Here is a 23,641-nt window from a genome sequence, read left to right as displayed (position 1 = left end):
GATCCTCTGCTCTTCATGGATTATTCACACACCCAGGGGAGTGTGTACCGTTCAGCGTCACGAAAACAAACCCATGTTGCTAAAGCATCCACACAAAACAGGCTGGAGAGGCAAGAAACCTTCATTCTCCGCAGTGATAGAGGGGCCCGCTCTGGACGGGGGCAAATTAATATTGAATGAAATGTGACTCGAGCCACTTCAGAAAGCCACACGGACATGAAAAAGTAATGGTGACAAAAAGATTTGTCGTTTTCAGTTGGACTTGAGCGTACGCCATCATGCATGCCGGCTGTTATGTAACTGACTGATTGAATGAGGAAGACTCTGAAAGGCCGAAGATGATGGTTCTGATTGGTTACACCTATGAAAGTAGAGTCACATAAACAACTCTTCACTAATGAGTTGAGAAAATTTGATTTTTTTAAAATTTAGTACAGCCCTTAGCAAAAGAATAAAATCACTTTTCACAAACTTGTCAAAATGCAATTTTATTCAATTTTAGTTCAAAATCAAGAACCAAATTTGGAATTATACAGTAATTTATAGTTATAGGTTGTCTAATCTAACAAACACTTGTAGAAGTCTATTTCTGCCAAAGAGTCAATTTAATAGAGGGTCCTTATGGAGTGTAATGTGCCAAAGCAGCTGATTAACAAGAAAGCTGTCAAATTATGGAAGGAAAAGCATTTTAAAAAGTCTGCAGCTTTTCCAAAGTGCCGCATTGAGATTTATGGTGAGAATTAGATAAAATCTTTCCTGTTTTTACTGAAAGTTTGACTTCATGTAGGGAATTAACAGGAATGTGATATTATCCTTTCAATGCTGCACTGATATCTGAATAAAAAAGCCAAACTGTCACCTTTCTGAATCCTGTAGCATGTTGCGGTCTGCTTTCAGGGTAAAGTTTCTTGTCGTGCAAAACCATGCAGGGAGCTATAGATACTGGACAACATGACTGTAAAACGTATCACAATTTAATCGTTTCATGCGATAATTATTGATTAGTTTTTTGTTTTAAATATCTGAAATACTGCCAATCTGATGGTGTGGCCTTTCCTGTTTCATCCGCAGTTTTGAGACAAGGCAGCAAAACCAAACAACTGCCACTCCACAGGTTGTTGCTACATCTCCCAGAATGCTGTGCGGTTATTGAACATTCTATTGGATGGATTTTCTATTGATATTGATCACATGTTTATATTGTTAGTGATTTATTGTCCTAGGCCTGCTTGTAGTTCCTCTGTCTGTAGAGATAATGGTTGATTTAAGAATCATCGGAGATTTTTTTTTACGTCCCTTATGAGACTCACAAGGTTTCTGAAGGCCTCGGCCCGTTGGACCTCACCTTGGTGTTCATCCTCTCACTGCAAATGTTAGGAGAACACAAAAAACACTAAATGTCTGCAGTTCAAACATGGCAAACCTCCTTTAAAAATACAAAGCGATGATGTCATGTAGGCTCAATGTGATGCACGTGTGTTTGATTTCAGCTATTTTAAGTCGGAAAAAATGTGGGGGTGATCTAATTTAATTCTTAACAGAGATTGCATTGTTGTTATATCAACATGAAATCATAAAAGTATTTTTTCTTTAAATTTATTTACATTATGGGAATTATTCAGGTATTGTTAAAACGTCTTATTAAATATCTATATGTTTAAATTTGCCACGTTGACAGGGTGTCCTGTCTTTTGTCTGGAATCAGACGTTTTCGACTCAAAGAGTCCAAAGCATCAAGTCATTAGTGGTAAAGTTTGGGTCAAGCTGCAAGGCTTCTGTGATTCAATCAAGCCGAGTGTAAAATCATTTGCATTTGTGACTGAAGCACAAGAGATGTAACTCAAATTCAGGTGTTTGGTGACTGGCCCCCAAATTAAATTCTGCTTTGGTCCTCAGAAAGGCTCGGGTCGGCCCTGGAAAAAATCCACCATCTGAGTTCAACAAAAACAAACAAACAAAAAATAGATATAATGATGAAGATTTAAAGAGACAAAACAATCGCGTCTATTCAGATTTCTCACACTGATGACACATGAACTTCTGATGGGAAACAATGTTAAGGATTCATTGTTCCTGTTAACATTTCGGCCCATATATGTGTGAACATGTGAGTATTTAAAACCAGAGGTTGTCTGTCCTGCAGGGTGAACTGTTGCTCCTCCTGCATGTCATCTCCAGCGTGTGATCAGGCAGCCGGAGGAAGCGCCCCTGGCAGTGTAGTAAACGAGAAGCGCCTCCTCTCTCCATCGCTTCACGCCGAACCAGAACCATTCATCTCTCCCCTCCTTCAGGCTTCACATCCGGGTCATCCGCCAGGATCTGTCTCCTGCGTCTGTGGCTGACTGGGAGTAAGAATCGTTCCGTCCGTCCCTCCGCCGCCGCCGCCGCCGCGCTGTACTGCAGCTCTGCTCCCGGCCGCGCGGCTCGCCGAGCGGACACTGCGCTTCGCCTGCACCGGCGACGATGGAGCCCCGAGCGCCGTGAAGCCTCAGCCGGGTCGCACGCACACAAAGCCGGGGGATGAGACGGTGAGGAGAGGCTTCGTGTATGGGCTAGCTGGCGGTGATTGACTCACCCGAACCATGTCGAAGAGCCTCAAGAAGAAAAACCACTGGACCAACAAAGTCCACGAAGCGGTGATCACCCGTGGGAAGGACGGAGAGCTGGGCTTCGAGCTGAAGGGGGGCGCGGAAAACGGCCAGTTCCCGCACTTCGGCGAGGTGAAGCAGGGGAAGGGACTCATCCAGAGCGGAAAACTGGCCCAGGATGAGCTGCTGCTGGAGGTCAACGACATGCCAGTGGCCGGGCTCACCACCCGGGACGTGCTGGCCGTCATCAAGCACTGCAAGGACCCGGTCCGCTTCAAATGTGTCAAGCAAGGTGAGAGGTTTGGGAGAGAGGGGCCAAGAGCGCAGCGCGGCGCACATTTCACCGGGGGGAGGCTTGAGAGTGGCGGTAATAAGTGAGAGAGAGAGTGAGTGAGCTGGGTTATTTTTCAGGCTCTGCTTTGATTAAGATGTAGGCGAATATGAGCACTGAGCTGTCAGGCTGAGCTGAGCGGACAAACGTGGACAAACGGACATTTCGGGCCTGTTTGTGCAACGGCGGGTCCAGTCCAGTCCAGCAGAATCAGCAGCTGTAGTGATTTGTTTACCACAGAGTCTCTGGTTCGATGCCACAGCCTGGAGGGGGTGTGTCTGCACAGACGTGATGTTTTCTCCGTGGACCGAGCTTTTCTCACCAAACGGGCCTTTGCTGTGGATCAGATGGTGATTCTCTTGCATGCATCACGTCAAACATTATTCTGGAAACGCTGCTGGTTCCTTATTAGAATATTACATAAGGCCAATTTAAAGAGGATTTTTATTACAGGAATGTTCTGCTGGGGTGGGGAGGGAAACTGTCATAATCGACACCAAGAACATTCAGGATGGTTTATAATTTTCGCAGAGTGAGATAAACAAGGATAAAGGCAGGAAGTTTAATGGAAGGAAGAAGTGTGGCTGACAAAAGGTGCCCTGTATACCCTGAGCCCACAGATTTGGGAGAATTGTGAATCGAAGCCCTTTGTCAGTTCAGAGTTCAAGGTTCTTGAGACTCAGAGTGAAGGTTCCACATTCGGTGAGGATTCGTCTACTGTTGGAGATCCTCCATGTTCTATGAATTACAAAGTCTACCAGAACATATCAGAGCACTTTATGCTTCCCTCTGCTGACAAACTTCCTGGAGACGCAGAGGAGCTGAAGGCTCCTAGCGATCATAGGCGTAAATCCCGGGGGGTTCAGTGGGGTCCGGACCCCCTCAATCTTGGAAAAGTCTAGAATTGTCCCCTGAAAAAAATCATTGAAGAAACTTTTGCATTCAAATAATATCAATATGACATGGCAAAACTAAAAAAAGGCTTAAAAATAAAGCAACTTAAGTTATAATTTAAATAGGCCATAACTTGTATAGGGAGGCATTGCAATAAATCAATGTTTATGAAGAATTTTATTAAGAGCAGATTCTCATTAAAACTTTTTTTATTTAGAACCTTAAATGTTTGTAAAGGTGTAGCAGAGATTAGATCAGTCAGTCTGAACAAAACTCATATAGAAGCAGCGTTTGAATTTTAGTTGTACTTCTCAACAGGTTGCTTATTTAGAAAAACATATTTAATGTGCATTACTAGTCATTTTTGGTCCTGCAGCTTGAAAGTGGTTTAAAAACTTTTTAAACCACATTTTATGTTACATTTCAGTGTAACTTTGCCAACCTCCCCTCCCCCCCAACATTGGTCTTAAGAGATTTTCCTGTTTATGGTCCCCCCAGTAATGAGATGGGATTTATGCCCTTGCTATTAATACAACCTGAGAACCTTAGTGGAGCCACTGGGTGATCACCTCCAGGACAAGCTCCTGTAAGGAGCTTGTCCTGGCTTGTTCATGTAAAAAGAGCCCCAACTAAGTTTTTAATACATATTCTGTACAACACATGGATATACCTTTTAGTATATTGGTGTATACATATTTATTGGTCTTATGTAATATACTTATTTGCTAAAAAAACATTTTGAGTTGTCATTGCCTGTGAGCCATAATCATCAGGAATAATAAAAAAAATGTTGCTCAGTGTATAAGAAACATTTTGAACTGATTAAAATAAATAAATAAACTTTTAAACTATATGCTAGTTTTATTGATGCGTCTATTTATGTGACTTTTTGGTCATGTTTTACAAAAAGTCTTAAACATAAAAACTTAACCTGAATGATTCTGAATTCTTAAAGATGCACTCAACTTCTCTGTTTTTATAAAAACACCAGTTTATTGAACCTGATATTTCATTGTATGTTAGCAATTTAGTTTTTTAGTTTTTTTTTCTTCATTTGATGTTTAATTTATTTAAATTTTATATCTAATTTCTTTGCATTTTCCTCGCATTCTTCTGCTTCTGTTCTCCATTTATAGATCTTTATTTATTTTTTCATCTTGAGAGGTTATTATTTGAAATCCTACAGATTTTTTTCAGTTTTATATTTTTAATTTTAAAACTTCTCTTATCTTTTTGATGTTTGTTTTTTAAATCTTTTTAATTTTTCTCTGTTTTAACACAAAATATTCTTTATTATTATTTTTTTGGTTGCCTTTTGTAGTTGTTTGTTTAGCTGTATTTTACAATGTTTATAATTCATAAGTTGACTGATTAAGACCAAGCATGGTCACTGATTTCATGAATGAGAAATAATGGCATTTTAAGTAATTTTCCTTGAAATCATAGCGTTCCTTTCATCATATTCTGTGCTCAGTTGCTTTCTTCTGACTGGGACATTTTTTTTTTTTACTCAAAGCAAGAGGTCTCATGCACGATCTCCTTAAATACTTTCATATTGATCATGTCCGGGGCCACCGGAGTTCAGCCGCTGCAGCCATTGTTTTGTGTAATCATTTTGTCCTCTTGAGGGTGAAAGCTCGCTCTAATGTTTCTGAGGCACAGCGTCGGGTTTGTGGCAGCAAATCTTGTGTGATTGACCTGCTTCTGTCAGCCAGTGTGAAAACTACCTTGTAACTAGAACATAAAAGCATGAGTGGATAAGATATTTATCATTCATCGCACCATTGGAGGCTCAGTTAAAACTCCAAATAAGTGATGGAGAGCAAGAGGAGCTTGCGGTCCTACATACAGTGGCTTGTTTCTGAGACAGAAGTAAAAGCAGGAGATCAAACTGTTTTTTGTGTTTATTTTTGGCCGCTGCAACATTTACTCAGGCGTCCTCTGCTGACTGCTGGCTCTCGATCTGTTTCCATGCGCTGTATCAATGTGATTGATCACTGCGCTGGAGCTGCTGACATGGTACGGTCTTGTGATGTGCAGCGAGTTAGACGGACAGGTCTATTCTGCCGCTCCGTCCTCCTCTCTTATCCATTTAAACATGAGCCTATCTGAGTTTCCAAACACCCACATCACTTCTCCGAACGTCCGTGAAGACTCTGCTGTTTGAGCACAGCTTGCTGCCCCCTTCATGTGTTTTTCTCTCCTCTTTCTCTCTCTCTCGTTTTCGCTGTAATATTGCTGTCTGACTTTCATCCAGAGGAGAGCAGAGAGTGTATTTATGGATGTTAGCTGCTGACATACTGCTGAGGAAATCATCTAGAATGCTCTAAAAAGGTACAAGTGAGAGGCAAGACTCCCTCCCTGCAAAAACGACTAAATTATAATAAGATCAATGTCCTGAATCTCAGCGTATGTTCATAACTTAGCATGACAATGAACCCATATTGAGGTTTACTGAGGTAGACTTCCAGGAGAAGAATAGAGCTGAAACCTCATCTCGAACGCACTCATCTGAGATTGAGATTACACAACCACATCGTCATTGTTCATTTATACACTTGCCAAAAATCACTTACTTTTGCAAAAGTACTCATTCTCTTGTTAGTTATTTTGCAAAAATGTGAAGTACTTCACATTTTTGTCCTTTCACAACCACAAATATTGCATTTTATTTTGGTAATTATTTGAGAGGGCAACATACATTGTGGAGCCGATACTTTGAAGATCCAACTTTTGCTGCAATCACAGCTGCAAATCTTTTGAGATTTGTATTTTTACCTTAATAGACTGGCATCATTTGCTTATTCTTCTTAGAAAAAAAACTCACGCTCAGTAAGATTAGATGGAGAAAGTCTGGAAATATTGCATCAGCCCTCCAGACCTCTCTGGACTTCTGGTTTTGGTCTGCTCTGCATGCCCAGAATCAAACGAGGAGAAGCAGCATTCAGCTTCTACACACCACAAATCTGGAACAAACTTCAAGAAAACTACAAACCTGCTGAATCAGTTAGTGCCTTTAAATCTAAGCCTGTTTGGAGTTGCTTTTGAAGCATAATTGAATAAGAATTTAATGATGGCATTTGACTAAATGTAATGTTTCAGTTGTGGAGTCTATGTTGAACGACTTTGTGTTTTTATAACATTAAAATACGAAAGTTTTATGTTATATAACTTATTGAGGCTTACTGAGCTTATCTCAGTAAACCTCAATAATTGTTTATTTTCATGGTAAGTTACGATCAACTTTATGTTTGTCAGAATAACAAATTTTGCTGGATGATAAATTGATCCAGAGGTTATAGCAATAAATAATAATGTTGTTTTGAGACTTTTAAGTGATATGACAGTAACTGCAGCTGTAACAAATTCAATAAATTCACCAAGCTGGTGAATTTGGCAGTTTAGGACGACTGCCATGTTTTGGTAGGTTTCCCATGATAGCCATAAACATTTATCATTTTTCTTCCACTTTTACAATTATGCGCCACTTTGTGTAGGTGCATCACATGAAATCTTGATAAAATACAGTGAGATTTGTAACATGCAGGAAGGTTCATGAGCGGTTTGAGGCACCTGGTCACCCAGAACTGTTTTTCTGAGTTGCTGCTGCATCTTCTGGCCTGAGCCACAAACACAGACGGTATTGGTTTCACAAGCTGACGAGTTTTCTCCGTCACAGTGTGCAGGTGTCAGTGGTGAGGAGACATTAAGGCAGCTATAAAGCCCATATAAAATCAGCCCTTCATCCTTTTACACTGTTCAGTCTTTCTTTGGAATATTTAGCAGGTTAGGAGAGCTGCTGTCTCTCCCCCTGCTGTACGTGTTTGTGTGCATTTCTGGCTGCCTCAAAGGTTTCTGGTTTCTCTCCTGGCCTCCAAATAGATCTAAACAGCAGCAACATCACCAGACAATCAAAACAAAACTCTTCAGTTTAGCGTTCAAGACCTTTACAGTCAGCTTACATAAGACAGAGCCATTTTAACTGAGAATGCCTCCAAATGCCACATTTGATTTCATGAAGTTAGGGAGACGTTGAGGCTTTCAATGTTTTCACCAGGGCTTAAAAAATAGACACAAGATATGTTTGTTTTTAAAAGACATAAAAAAAAAATGACATGAGTTTTGATAATGAGTCAAACCCCATTTCTGTTTGATTATTTGTTAGGCAGCAGATCCGTCGGTGGTGTTTGTGTCTTCGTGAGCAGCAGGCAGTGCAAACGGCTGCTTGGTTCACCGAAGCAGATTTCTTGAAGTGCCATAAAGATCTTAACTGTGGCGAGGTGTAAGAACAGCACGGAGCACAGAGAAGTGTGAACAATGTGTGTGTGTGTGTGTGTGCACGCGTGTGTGTGTGCGCGCGTGTGTGTGTGTGCGTGCGTGTGTGTGTGCGTGTGTGTGTTTGAGTTACAAAGTGAGAAAGAGAGGTGGAGGAGACTTAAGATACACTTGGATAAATTCCAGCTTGTTTGTCTTTGTCTAATAATTTACAGTGAATTGTTTTACTTTGAAGTCTTAATTAAGAGATTCACAACAAGCTTATTTAGAAAATTATAAAATGATAAATGGTCAAAGTTTGATGTTCATTATAATTTACTTCCTAAGCAAATAAAGGAAAGTGATCTTGATTTATTATAGGACAATAAATTCTCAGTATATGTTATTTTAGGTGGGACAAACAAAAACTGAAGGTGGACTGATCAGTCCATTCTGACCGATTCACTCAGTACAAGTACACATTTTTTAGAAGGGAAAACCTTGATTTATATCCAGAGGAGCAAAAAGAAAAATACGTTATCTCCATTCAGGCATCAATGTATAATTTGTCACCATAAAACATTTTGCTGGATGACAAATTGATCCAGAAGTTATAGCAATAAACGATAATTTTGTTGTTTTGAGGCCAATTTTACTGTAAGTGACATAACAGTAATGGTACAATAATAATGAAAGAACACATTATAAAAGATGAATAAACTTTCTATTCTAATGAACATTTAAAACTGCAAATGGAAGAAACCTTAAATATCCAAAATAAATAAACTAAATGAAATTAATTTTGAAGAGGTCGTTGAGACCAAAGTGCCAAACTGAAGACTTTTATCATCCAGTTTTTGGCAGAACGAGAGAAAAAATAGATAATAATAATCACTGAGTTTGTTTCAATTTACCATGCCCTTAATTGATTTATTGATTTATTGTGACAGGCCTAATTTACGTCTCCAACCTTTTATCTGATTCTCATTAAACTCCAAAACTGTCTCAAGTGCATGTTGTGTTTAATATCCAAACAAAAATGGTTGGAGTTCATAGTTTTTATTCTACAACTAGAAAAAAAGAAATATTTTTGAGCATTTGATTTGAAGATACCGGATCAGATCCCATCAAGTGATAATTGGCCGATTCTGATCTCCTGTCGACTGGTGCACCTCTAACATATCACATCTCTCTTTAATTGTGTTTTTAAATGCGGTGTTGTCAACTGAGAGATTTATTTTCACTTTTAGCCTCATCAAAGCCACTGTTGCAGACTGGGCAGCTCATTCTTCACCAGTTAAACAGACTGGAGGAATTAATTCATCAATCTATGATGTTTTGGTTACGTTTAATTAAATAAAGTGTTTGTCTGACTCATAGGACTTTATATTTGAACACTAATGCATCCCTTACTTTGACCTGTGCTGCCAAATGTCAGCACATTAAATAATAAATTAAATGCTTCAAATTAAATGCCTTGCACTAAATGGAAGTTAATAAGGAATTTAACTGCAATAGTATTGATTATTAACATTGTTATTACCACAAATGGCCTAAATCTGGGTTTATTGCAGCATCACAAACACTTGCTGTTAAATCAAATTGTGTTTATTTCCTCTTGACAAATTATAGACTCCTTTATAAAAAAGTACCTGATGCCACTTCATAGTTTTATTAAAAATCCTATATCTTATGTTTGAAACAACTTTTTGTGTGGAAGTGATGAAAGTATTTTGAAATTTGGGTGGAACAGTCGTTTTGTGTGCTTTGTGTCTACTATACATTTCAGAAATAGCAATGTGGCGTTAATTTGATATAATTTTTGCATGAACGTCACCATGCATAATCAATTGCCGATTCGGCCTCTCGATAGGACTGCAAGACACAGGCTGGAGAAATTCACTGCAATATTCCTTGAAGTTCAAATTCCTACATGAAACGTGTAATGTTTTTTAATGACCCAAGCTAGAAATACAAGATGGCCACCAGTTGAGAGAAGATTTATATTTGAAAATTAATACATCTCTTACTTTTAGCTGTAAGGAATAATTTTAACTTTTAACTTCAGGAATAATTAGTGACCTTTTTCTGTCATTTAGTTAGTGGGATACGAATGCATTCAACAAACCCTGAGGAGTGAACACTTTGTTGTATTTAAAGGGATAAAATGTAGATGAATAAGCAGGTAACCGTAGCCCCATACTCATGCTGCTCTGGGCAGTTGCCCACATTGTCCAACTTGCTGCTTTGGAGGAGATTGAACTGCAGAGTCAGAAACAGTTTGGATGAGAGCAGTCTGGTGCTCGCTCCAGCCTCCACAGCTTCAAAGGGAATCATTTTAAAGTCTGATAAGTTTTATTTATGCTCCATAAATTGCTTCTGGTTATGTCAATTCTGTTTTTTTTTTTTTTGTATTTTTATCTTTTTCTGTACTTTTTAGCATTTGTGATTATTTTATTTATTTATTTTTAAAAACTTGCAGTCCATCAAAGTTTGGGGAAATGACGTACTAAATGTTCTTTGAGAGCTAAATGTGATCCAAAGCTTGGCAGGACCTCCTTGCTCAGTTATAGCTGCTGAGCTCAGACTGGATAATCAATGTTTGGAGGCGTCGTTTAGCGAATGGTCACCCAGTGCCAGTGTTAAAGCTACTGCCAGCTTAAATTAGCTCATGTAAGATAAGCCCCTGCCTTGGTGTTGCTTCAAATCGCGATAACATACAGTGTCTGTGAAATCAAGACCTTCAGGAGGAAATGTTTGAATTTGTCAAGTTTCAACTCTGCGGTCCCAGTCCCTCCAGTCGTCTTAATGTGGCAGCAGTGTTGAGGGACAGACGGAGCGGAGGGAGAGAAGGCGACCTTCTTCTTCTCCTCTCTCGTTGGTTTGTTGATGAGAGGCTTGAAGAATCAGTGCATAACATCCTGTCTGTTCTGTCGGTATTAATAACTCACCGAGAGATGGGCTCTGTCAGAAACGGAGGAGGATTTTTATTGAGGCTAGAAGCTGCTGGAGCTCGGCTCAGAGGATCACACTCGGGGCTCAGCCAGCCAATGACCAAATATCTAACTAGTCCAGTAAAGTGAATTGGGTCAAAGCTATTCTCCACACCACAGGCGCACTGCATGTGCGGACAATCTGGGGCTGTGCCGCAGCATGTGTTTGCATAATACAGAAAGATTTGGTGTTTCTGTGTCAGATCCTCTTCTGAAAAGTAACTCTCCTCCAGTCCTAACAGGATCAGAGTTTTACTGGCACTTGGCTGTTTTTAGATCCTAGTTACTCAACTGGAAAAGTTTGACCTTAAATAAAGGGTCTTTTGTCCCTAGAACGACTGTTTTCCAAGGATTTTTCAGATACTACAGTGCAAACCCTTTAGTTCTGGATCCCCACCTCTGTGAGCAGATGATGCAGCTTATTGGGCCAGATCCTGAAAATGAGGATTCATCTCGGGTCTTACTGCGATAAACACCATATTTTGATAATTATTCATGATATGTGCGAGTGCTGAATGAGAGCGCCTTTGTGTGGCTTCTGCTGAAAAAGGGAAAAAGAAATGCGTGTAAAGTTGCTGCATGCACATCCATATAAAAGGAACATTAGGAAAGTGTCTTAATGTGCAACATTTCGGCGCTGAATCATCTGGAACAACATGGACTAAAAATATGTCCGAGCCTTAAAGTGCAAAACAAAACGGCTCTCTTTGGTTTCAGCTCCAGGTTGTCAGATTTATGAACTTTCTTTACAATTCTGAATTAGAAAAGTTGGGGACATTATGAATAAAATATTTGATTTATAGACTGAAGCTGCACAATATATGAAGGCTCTGCTATCTTTGCAGGCTCAGGCTGGGTTTTTATGTGGTTGCTAAGGACTGATTGAATTTAATGTTTGCTAAACTATAACACTATTTATGCCCAAAACTCAAATCATATATTTGACCAATTGTGGGTTCATAAAGTTTATTTTACAAAACCAGTTATGCCCCCACCCACAACCTTCATCAAAACTCCCAGAGTACTTTGCAACATCTTATTGTTCAAATTGCTTACATATATTTTCTTGTTTGTTTTGCGCAGGGCAGTTTCAGGATTTTGGCGAGCTCAGTGCCAAAGCAACCTGAGATCAGAAAATTACAGAAAAACCCAAAATAACAGAACAAAATGTTTAAAAAGACAAATTGGTGGAAGATGTAATCACTTGATGATGCTGTGATAGACCTGACTATACTAAACTATATTCTTATACCTGTTTCAGATAATCAAACACAATATTTGAGGAAAAATAACCTGAGTACATACAAAATATTAGCTATACAAGCCAACCTGGACACTTGCAAAAAAAAATAATCTTCACCTAAACCTAATAGCCGGCTGTGACATTAACAAGGATAAGCAGATATAGATATTGGATGGAGGACGAATGGATATTTAATGAGATCATATACATGATTCATCTTTGTGTTTTTTGTGGTATTTCTTCCTCCCCATAGATTAGATGTTAACCATGTTTTGTCACATCTGTACATGTTGAGCAGCATGTCTGTAGTGTGAATGTCTTCATTATTACCCACCTGTAACTTTCAGATATAACTTTCCACGGACTTTATGTGCACATCCAACAGAGTCAAGGTTTCCCCCAGAAAATCCGCCAGCCCTGGTGGTTGAGGCGCCTGGCAGTCATTCATCCAGCAGGCTGCAATGTTTTCAGCTAAAAAAAATGCTTAAAGTTGACAGGAAGTTTGAAAATATCACTTGATAATTATGTATTATTGGAAGATCGGAAGATAAATATCTGAACACAAAGTAATAAGTCTTTATTTTTTACAGCAAAACAGTTCAAATATCTGACCTTTTCACCATGTGGTTGGTCATTTCAAAGCACAGGACTAAAACTTTCAATGAAGTGGTTTTTAGGTTTATGTTTTCTGTTGCATAGTGTTTACCAGCAGAGCCAAGAGCAGCTGGGAGTATTTAAATTTTTAAATACTTCAGTCTGTCTTCTGCTTGTTTATTTTATATTACAGCCTGCATGCTGTAAATCAGAGTATGAGCAGTGTCTCGGCTGGCCGCGGTGAAGATGCTCTGCTTTGTGTTTTATCAGCTTTTTTGAGCCCAGGGTATTATCAGCATGTAAAATCTCAGTTCAGGTAAAAGCAGCCCCCAAATGAACTTGGTGAGTCGACAAGAGCACATTTACTGAGGAGCCCAAAGTGGGCAGAAATGGAAGCACTCAAGCAATTTTTTTAAGTTTCCCTGCTTACAAATAGTCACTTTGCTCCTTTTCATCCTTTTCTTGCCCCATTTTCATCCCAAGAGCTTTAGAAAAACATGCAGAAGATTTACAGACGCTGCTGTAAACGGAGACATCTCACTCTTTGCCTGTGCTGCATTGTACCTGTAGTTATTTAATTACAACAATTCAATGCGTACCTTTTGTTTTTCACTGTGTGAGACAGAACTGCTGCATAAAATCCCATTTGAGGATTTTTCTTCATTTAGTTTGATGATCATCCCTCCCACTTTGCATAAATCATATCTTATTTAGACAGGCAGGGCTCCAGCTGATGGTTTACGTTCATAGGGCAGATAAGCCAGATTAGCCTTCTCTGTCAGTTTATGATTTGAATTAGATGGATTATGAAAGATGAGACACAGAGCTGAAACAGGTGGGGGGCTACCGACAATGCTCCAGAATTTATTTTTATTTCCATGGAAGCTTGTTGTTTCCCCTGGGATAAACATAAACAGTTCCTGCATGCAGGTGCTCCTGTATGAAAGAACCAGTACCCTATGGGTTACATTTTTTCCCCCAGCAATTCTTGTAATTTTGACACAGAAATGTCAGCCTATTGAAAGCCTGTCTCTGTATTGGATGGTATATGCATTTCATTCTTATTTAAAACCTTTCTGCCTCACAATTATGAAGTCAACAGTCTTTCCCATCATAGACTATTTTTATATTAGAGATATAGTTTTTGTTCTTTGCAGAGCGTTCAGCCGCAATCATCAAAACTATTAGAAACAAAGCTTTAAAAAAAAAAATTTCTCTAAGCGTGGAATGAACTTGAGTTTCACTCTTTAAACTGACTAAATTAACCTTATTGTTGTATACAGTAAATGCATGAATACTGATTTGAATTACCTTTTGTATTTATTCGCAGTTTGCATCTAAGCCAACATTTCTTTTGTTATTGTAACGGATCGTTCTGTGTGAGGCCGTAATTTAATCGCTGCTCCGTCTTAAATGTGGAGTTAAACTCCACTGCTGGGTTAATCACGCTCGATGCTGCAGCAGGCAGCTTTCTGCCTCCCTACAAGAAATCTCAGCTCATGTGTTAAAAGCGCTTCATCTGCATTCACAGGATTTCTCCACTCATGCAGTTTTCGCCTTCCTCCAGCAGAGGGCGCCGGAGCTCCCTGCTGCAGCAGCAGCAGTTATTTATCCACCCTGACACGCTCACTGTCGCTCTGTGGTTCTTTATTCCTCTTCAGAGGGAAAGTTAATAATTGTGCTGTCCAGTATTTTAATCTTCAGTGCTCGAGTCACATAAAAGTTATGAGTAGCTATGACAACTGCTGATCTTGCCTCAGCCTGAATGCGCCTGTAATTATCACCAGGCTGTCTGGTTTGAGTTCAGCCTGTCTGGAGCGACGCTACCTGCTGCGGTGGCTGAACTGATGCAACTGTGCTGCACGAAATGGAGCAATAGATTCATGGCTGTGATGACCAAGCTGTCAGCATCCTCAGGTTTTCCCAGTAATGGCATCTGTGATAACTGGAATTACGGCCTTCAGCGTGCAGAAAACTCGCCAACCCTGGTGGTTGAGGCGCCCGGCACTCATCCATCCATCCAGCAGCCTGCAATGTGTTTGAGCTAAGAAATGTTCAAAGTTGGCAGGAAATTTGAAAATATCACTTGATAATTATATATTACTGGAAGATCGGAAGATTGATATCGAAACACAAAGTTAGTCTTTAAAAAAATAAATGCTAATATAAAAAAACCCAACCTAAATAAATAAGCAATGCTAAGCCTGGTGGGATCAGAAGTTAAGCCTCGTAGCCCACCAGGCTTATAAAACACCAGTTTTTCTGCTTTTCATAAAGCAGAAAAACTCAATCAGGTTGTTACTCTTGTGTTTTTTTAAGTAACTTGAAGGACAATTTATTGGTACAGACAAGCTTTATTAGGCTGTCTGCTGGGTTATAATCATCAGGTTCCCTTTCCTCAGCTTTTGTTTCAATCATTGTTATTTTTCTATTGACTGGAGGCTTGCCGATGCTGAATTTAAAGCCCCCAGATTATCGACTGCTGCTCCACCAGAATAATGAGTATTTTACGGCTCAATGTTGCCCTTAAGAGTCCTTCATATTTTGCGCTCTCCTGTTGTGTTGTTTCTTTATTGTTATTATTATTTCCTGCTCCTGCAAAAACGATAAATGACCCCGGTTGTACTGTTGGACTTTCTCCGCCCTCCTTCCCTTCCCTCTTGTATCAGTGCTGCTGTTTTCATTTAGATGCAACCTGCATGTTGTTTCTGATGGAGTCTGAAGAGCCCTGCTCGACTTGGAAGAGCGCAATCAGGAATGACAAACACCACCGTACAGCCGCCGCAAACACCAACACGCCGACGCGTGCACACCCCCGAGTCCATCAGTATTTATCTCATCACTGTGGTTGTGTGATTGAAAGTGAAACGAGGAATTCATTTACCTGCTGAGGGAGGAGGGATCGTTCTTACAACCTTTCATCTTTAATCCTGCAGTCTCATTTGTAGTGCAGCCGTGTTTTCCTTTAATGTGGCTCTGAGGTTGTCAATGTGTGTCTGATCTTGATTATGGCACTGTAGGGAAAGACATGGAGGGACATCATCATTAAGACCGGTTTGAGGATCAATATTAGGACCTTCAGGAGAAAGACTCTGTCATTTACTGTTAGAAATAGGCCTTCCCTCCTGCTGTCTCCGGAGCACTGAAACCGATACTTCATCCACAGCTGGACGACTTCAGCATGACAACCAAAACCAGAATTAAACCAAAGTTTTTATTTTCCTTTAGAGATATTCCTCAGTGGCGCAGTTGGTAGCACTTTTGCCTTGCAGCAAGAAGGTCCTGGGTTCAATTCCCGGCCCGGGGTTTTTATGCACGGAGTTTGCATGTTCTCCATGTGCATGCATGGGTTCTCTCTGGGTACTCCGGCTTCCTCCTACAGTCCAAAAACATGACTGTTTATTGGTCTCTCTAAATTCTGAAAATGGATGGATCAGGCGAATATGGAAGAGTTGTTGTTTGGTTGGTTGTAACTAAAAAGATATTGTTGGCAGCTTCTGATATGGGCAACATGGGCATTTTGAAGGGGTGGTTCGCCCAGGGCGTCAGCTGCAGAAACGCTTTATGGGAAGTGGTGAAGAGCGTTTTGCTTTTTTCATAACATGCCAAACATAAATCTTATGAGCTGCAGCACAGTTCACAAAAGAGACAGAAATAACAACAAAAAAGTGTCCATTTGTTTCTTGTCTTTAAATATTAGAGCGTCTCACTTCTTTTTTTAAGTCTCACATTTTTTCTCATCAGCGTAAAGCCCAGTGTGAATCCACACGCCTGTTCTATTTTATGAGTGTTGCACACGTTTCATCTCTTGCTTTTATTTTATTTTTGTTCAGTTTCCGGGGAAACTTACTTATCTTTAAATGGAATGTGTCAACAAATTGGATTTCGATTTTATGTTTTAAGAGCCGTTGCTTTAACAGTTTCTGCTTCTTCTAATCTCTGTGATTAACAATGTTCCTAAAGTTTTGGGTTTCAAAATGCACGTCTTTGCAGATGCAAACCTACACTAATCAGGGAAAAACACTGATTAATGTTAATGTAGCTGAAGCTGCTGAAGAAGTTAATACTGAATCCATTAGAAAGAGTTTAAAAAAATGGATTTCTGTTTGGTGCATATGAATGAAAAAATCCAATGAAACTTTATGAAATATATCCATAAACTAACTTTTGTCAGGAAAGCAACCTTTTTAACTATTCATTGCCACATTTGTATATATTTGTACTTAAATGTTTATGCTCTATTGTTTAAGAAATGCAAATATTTATGCCCCTTTATGCTTCTTTGTAATCTGAGCAACCTAATGTAGAAATAGATGAAAGTTATTGATTACAAAGCCTCTCGAGGTTTTGTTCTCCATGACAACCACTCTGTAAAAACAGCATCTTTTTCGCGTCTCCTCTGCCTTCACGCCCCCAACCGTCAGCTCACATCCCAACCTTTAACTCGCCCTCACTTTATCTGCTGCGGCGCTCGTCCGTGTTCGTGTCTCAGGGGAGATCCGAGCCGGCCGCTGGTGAGTCCGGATTTAAATAAGTGGATATACTATCAGAGTCAGAGCTGACAAGGGTGAATTCCTGAAGCGTTACTGCAGGATTGTTTGCATTTAAGAGTTTAGTGGTGAAATTTTGTTCGCAGGCGAACTCGGTGAATCACTGTGCAGAGACGACGTTGCTCTCCTGTCGTGGCCTGATGGTGGAGTGGATATGTCAGAACTAATTCTGTCTACCCAAATCAAACAAAATGGCTCCTGTTAGTTCCTGCATCTACATTCTCCAGGCAAACCCAACTTTATTGTGCACACACACACACACACACACACCTGTCTCCTGGAAGAACTCAGTGTTTGCAAATGACGAGAAATCCTAAAGCTCTTTACATGTGGACACTTTTTGGCTGTTAGGTGAAGATTATTTATCTAATCTAATTTGTGTTGGTTGAGGAAACAACACATTTCTGAAGATTCATTAAGGATATATAAGGGATAAAGAATTTAATAAGATGTAGTGTAATGAACAGTTTTGTTCTTTTTATTCGAGCTTCCAAGTCAAAGGTGCTTGAATTGTTAAGGTGCATAAAATAATGTCAGTTACTGCATCGTGGAAAAATCCCAAGAAACATTATGACAATTTATTTAACTCTGATTGTTAAATACATTTCTGTTTGCAGCCTCCATAGCCAAACCTTATGATTGTGTTTTTAGCCAAGTTTGAAAAACCATAGCGTGCTTTTTATGCACAGCTTGCAAATGTGAAAGGATCGTCCTAATCAATTCACACTTCCAGTGACATTTACAGTAACAAGGAGACGCTGCGGCTCCTCGTCTCTCTGCGTCACGTGATCTGCTCTGCAGGGTTTACTCAGACGTCCCAAACTGTCCAACAGGAGAGCACAGCTGAAACAAGAAGTATTGAGTTGTAATATGTTCAAAAAATATATGAAGCAGGAGAACAATGTTTCTCTGTATGTTTTGTCTGAATAAAAGCAGCTGGAATAAAGATGAAAGCAAATATAGAGTCTATTTTCAAATTTTTTTCTGTGATCATATGCTTTTGAAGCAGCTTAATTTGACAGGTCAGGCTGGATGCTGTTTCATCTTATCAAAATGAATTATGTGTGTTCCTCGCTACTGAGGGCACAGAGGTCAAGATTTACAACCCACTTCACTGCAACCTTGACAAAACAGTACATTATTATCAGCTTGGCTGTGTTAAAAATGTAATAATATACAAACTGCACTCCATGCAAATGACTTCAGGACGATGGGAAGATTACAATCAGACACTTATTTTCTCAGACAATTAATTCAAAACAAGCAAATTATAAGAAAATTAAATATGAAGTCTAAAATATAACCATTAAAATTGCATCAAAGTTGTTATTTCTATTGGCGTTTGTCTCTTATTTGTGCCACTGTGTGTTTGTTAATCCATGTCCTGCCCCATCGGGAGCGAAGCTGAAGAGAAGCTTTTAAATCAACAGTTTGGCACATCAGCGTCCCTTCCCATCAAATGCAAACACGTCGAGTCGTTTCTGAGCCATATTCACGTGAACTCCACTTTTTAATGAGTGAAATCAGTGAGTGACTCTCCTCAGTGATCGGGTTTTATAGGTCCTGAGTTTCACCATCGTTATTGTTGCTTCTGATTGATTCCAGCCATTAAACTGAAGCACTGATGCCCCATCTGTTCCTGCGTAGTTTGTATCATCATGTTGACATGCTTTTATGTTAAAGTTTGTGATTGTCTGATTTACCCCAGCATACAAGCGCGACAAGATGGAGAAGCTGAAATAAGAGTTTGGAGGTTTTTTTGATGATTGCTGCATTTGTACATTCTAGATCATGTTTTTGATGAAAAAGAAATCAAGTTCTTTAAAGGCGTGAGAGAAAAGGGAGTCTGATCAACAGGAAGACATTTACTGCCTGGACAACCTGCAATTTTAACTGTCTACTGTTATGATGAGAACCTCACATTAACTCTGCAGTGCTTTCTTAAATATATGGAAGAATGCAAACATTTAATTCTCTAAACCACAGACTTTAGTGTACATAATGGTGATTTTATGTGACGTGCATCGTTGAGAAGTGGAAGGAAAGTGAGATGTGGTATTAATTTTGATCAATAAAAATCAGAAAGGTTTTACATGGATTTGTGTTACTCTGATACCTTCAAATATGCAGGTGTGTAGCTCGAGCTCAGCAATAAGACAAGAGGCCCTTTGTAACTCTGGAGGACCTGCAGAGATCCATGGCTCAGGTGGGAGAAAGCTGTCGTAAGAACAACTATTATCATGCAGTCAACAATTCTGGCCTTTATGGAAGAAATAAAGGGGAAGGAAGACTAGCAGAAAACGCTTACTGAACATTTTGCCTTCATTCAAAATGGTGTGTAGTCAAAAAAAAACAAACAAAAAAAAACTAACATTGCACTTTGAACACACCATCATAGGAATTATCAGGCACTCAGGACCTTGGAGGTGAGGCCATTTTCTCCAGGCGTCCAGCTGCTGGACTCCAGTGAGGAATCTGGAGCTGATTGTAAATAGGCCACCTTGTTGAAAGTCACTGTATGGTGGCACAGATTTTCATTTCTCTTTCTCTCTCTTTTTTTTATTTTTTGCTTGTGTGTTTATTTTGGATAAACGGACTTTACAGTGAGTAAAGTTTGTTTACTCACTGTATTTCTCTACTGCATTTCTCTGTGAGCAAAAGCTGAAGTGGATGTTGTCTGCCTAGATGGGTTTGTGATTGATAGCACTGTCTTTCTCTGAGATCTGGATGTATCTTATACATGTCTTGTCTATTCCTTTGCTTTCTTGATGCAACCAATCACCAAGAAAGCCAGCTGTAATGTTCTATACACAGGTTTTTGATATCTGTGGCATTGTTCGTCCTGCACAGTTAAACCAGTCAAGCATTTTCAAATCATCCTGCAGACTCGGCTCATATCATCAGCATGTGTTTCTGTGCTGGTGTCTGTTTATTTCTGTTTTCTTGACCAAACCTCACTTAAGAAACTGCCCAAGGCGTCTTCACTGGCATCTGCAGCTGTGAGCTCATCTGCCCTCCATGTGCGTACAGCTATGTGTAACCTCAGAGTGGCATATGCTGCTGCTGCGTTTTGCTGTATTTCTTCCTGCTGTGTGACGTAAACACAAGGTCAGACTGGGCTAGCATGTGGTGGGTGAGATGCTGAGTATTTGAGAAATTTCTGAGGACATCTGCCCGCTCTCAGACATGCACAAAAATGGAAACCCACATCTTCGAATGCCTTCGAATGCATGAGCATTTTTATTCTGCCGTCAGACAGCTTTTCTGTCTTTGTCTTGCACACTCTCACACATGCACTTGCACACTCTAGTGCAGTAACACCAGAAGCAGATAGAGGATGCTGCAGGATTGTGGAAATGGCCCGGCCAATCGGCTGGCAGGCTTTTTTTCCCCTTTTTTTCAGAGCCTGGCTTCCCACTGGCACATCTTCTTCTCCTCTTTTTTCCTCCTCCTGACGGTCGTCGTCTCTCTCCATCTATCTGTGTCTCTCTCCATTTACCATCCCCCCCACACCCCCCACCCCGGTCGTCATCTTCTGGGATTAAAATTGGCTGCAGCCGGTTGCTGTGTGCCGGAGCAGCAGTTGGGAAGCAGAGGAAGACGGGGAAGACGGGGAGGTTTCACCAAGGTAAAGGAAGATGTGTGGCGGTAGGATGTGAAGCTAGAGGACGCCAGGGAGGACAGGCTGTCAGTGGATATATACCTGTGGAGAAAGACTTTTTTTTTTTTTAATCAACATCTGGGCCAACTGCTGTTAAGGTGCATGGATCTCATTCCCTCTTCACTGTCTGGCTTTCTTCATCTCAACCTCTCTCTATCTGTGTGTGTCTTTCTATGTGTGTGTGTACTTGTGTGCATGTATGAATATGTGTGTGTTGGTGTCTGCATGCCCAACATGAAGCCTGTGCCTGAATACAAAGCAGATTGGTTTATCAGAGAATCACGTCAGGCCTGATGTTGATGAAGGTTTTACCCATGCTTCCTTTTCTCTCCTCATTCCTCCTCTGGCTTTGCTGAAAGCAGCGATGAAATGGTCTCAGTTTGTGCGAGCGGACGGTGCATTATTGTTTTCTGAGAATCAGAGTCACCTGTGTCAGGGACTCGTGTGCATGTGTTTGCACGGGGGCCCGATGCGTTTCCACTCCAGTGCAATGTGTCAACCCCCCCCTGACAGGTAGGCTCTGCATCAACTTGTAGGCCCAAGGCTGTTGACTCAGTTTGGCAGGAGGTCAATATTGTATGCATGACTGGGAAGACATGTTTGTCATTTGTAAATGCTTAGGATGTAACCTCATCCCTTCCGCTGTCGGATGTGATACTATTGCATACCAAATGTTGCGTGTGGAGTGAGTTCCCCTCCTCTCGTCCTCCTGGGCTTCTCTTGTTTTAAATGCAGGCAGGAGAAACTATTTGTGGACCTTCTCATGAATCTTTCCCCGCTCTTTACCCCTCTGCGTACAATTGTGCTCTTTGCTCAGTTCTACTGTGTTGCACTTCAGTGACTTAATGACAGGAAAAACAGCTTATACAGCATGTAATCTATGGAAACAGAGAAGCGTGGAGAAAAGGGGCTGCGAGCTGTTGTCCTCTGTAGCTTTTGTTACCTGACCTGCTGACACCGCACATTAAATCCCTATGGGATCACTGGTTTACACAATTACCCTGACGTGTGTGTTTGGGTCACTGGTAGCACTGGTTGTCTTGATTTGGCTGTGAAAGTTTGCATGAACAACCTTTTTACTGCAAGGCAACAGTACTACCAACTGTGCCACCCCGCAGTCCAAGATTGTGATTACTGTAATACCAGTCATGATGTTATAATTAATTATTCAAAAAGGTGTAAAAAAAAAATAAAATAAAAATTGGACATTTGGCATGAAATGTAAAATATATATATATATTTTATCAGAAACAAACTTTCCAGTTAAATGTTGATGAATTTCAACTTAAATCTGCCAGGATGATCATTTTAGGCTGAAGCTGCAGAAAAACAACAACAAGCAAACAAACAATTTCTTGCATTTCTTAGGGTTTGAGCATGTTTGTAACAAAGTTCCTGCAGTGATGAAGAACATAAATGCAGACAGAAACACATTATTACCTGTTGCTGCTAACTGTTTTCAGCAAGTCTATTGATAAATATTGTACATGTAGCATTTCACATATTTAGAAAATGGATATTTTTGGATCAAGGTTGGATAAATAAAATATGTCATAAAGTTAGAAGCCTGACTTGGAAAATTAACAAAACATGAAAATTCAGGACAGTGTTATAAATAATGAATACATTTTAACATGTTTACTGACATGTTTCTGGTTCTTCCAGGGGTTAAATAATTTAGGTTTAGAGAAAAAACACATTATTAGTGATTTTTGATTTTGTAAACCTGCTTACTTGACACAACTATCAACAAAATCTTCTGGTTTTCTTATTTTGAAAAGGGAGACATGATAATGTAAGGAGTCTCCATGTTCTCTCTGTGCATGCATGGGTTCTCTCTGGGTACTCCTGCTTCCTGTCAGTCCAAAACATGACTGTCAGGTCAGTTGTTTATTGTATAAGTGTGTCTGTGTAATGTTGCGAGTCTTTGTGTTGCCCTGTGATGCTTTTAGCTTTGTGTCCCAGTATTTCATCGCATGATATTCCTAAGTATGTCATTCTATGCATAAAATGCAGGTCAAAGTGCAATTTTGAAGGACTTTTGTTGCTAACAGCCATTGACCTGCTCACTGACCCTAACAATGACTGCTCACGTGAAATGGAGCAGGGTGAATTGTACTAGTGAAACCAACCTCATATAGTAGTCTTTGAAATTGTATTTATTGTTTTTATTGGAGTTCTAGTGGCTCCTGAGAAAAGTGGGCTTTGAACAAGCAAACTTTACATGTTCCTGCTTCACATCAACATGTAAAAATAGGATTTTATAATAGTTTCCTGCTGCAGCTTTAATGGAGGGTTCTCTTTCAGGCCAAAAGACTATTAGCCACCGTGGCTAATTGTCAGCCATCTTAATTAGCTACATGCAAAGTTGATTAGCCGCGACCTGATTGCAGAGTTCTTTAAAAAAGAAACTCCTATGGTTTAAACTGAGGTCAAATGTAACTTATTACAAGCTTAGTCAAAGAACTGTGAGGATAAATTCTGCAGACTAAAATACGTAGCATAGTGTTGGTTATAAAAAATAAAGTAACTG

At 40.0% G+C, this 23,641-nt stretch overlaps 1 protein-coding gene across 1 annotated transcript in view; it reads left to right on the top strand.

The window, feature by feature from the left end:
- The first annotated feature begins 2,237 nt into the window (after positions 1 to 2,237).
- Positions 2,238 to 23,641, top strand: part of magi2b (membrane associated guanylate kinase, WW and PDZ domain containing 2b) — a 94,649-nt gene continuing 73,245 nt past the window's right edge. The window contains exon 1 of the mRNA XM_055040329.1: positions 2,238 to 2,887. Coding sequence (XP_054896304.1) covers positions 2,583 to 2,887 — 305 coding nt within the window. The 5' untranslated portion in view covers positions 2,238 to 2,582. The remainder of the gene's footprint in view (positions 2,888 to 23,641) is intronic.

The sequence above is a fragment of the Poeciliopsis prolifica genome, unplaced genomic scaffold, assembly GCF_027474105.1.
Source record: "Poeciliopsis prolifica strain line A6 unplaced genomic scaffold, Auburn_PproV2 SCAFFOLD001, whole genome shotgun sequence".
Taxonomy (NCBI): domain Eukaryota; kingdom Metazoa; phylum Chordata; class Actinopteri; order Cyprinodontiformes; family Poeciliidae; genus Poeciliopsis; species Poeciliopsis prolifica.
The sequence above is the reverse complement of the archived record's forward strand: the minus strand, read 5'-3'. Positions and strand labels throughout refer to the sequence as shown.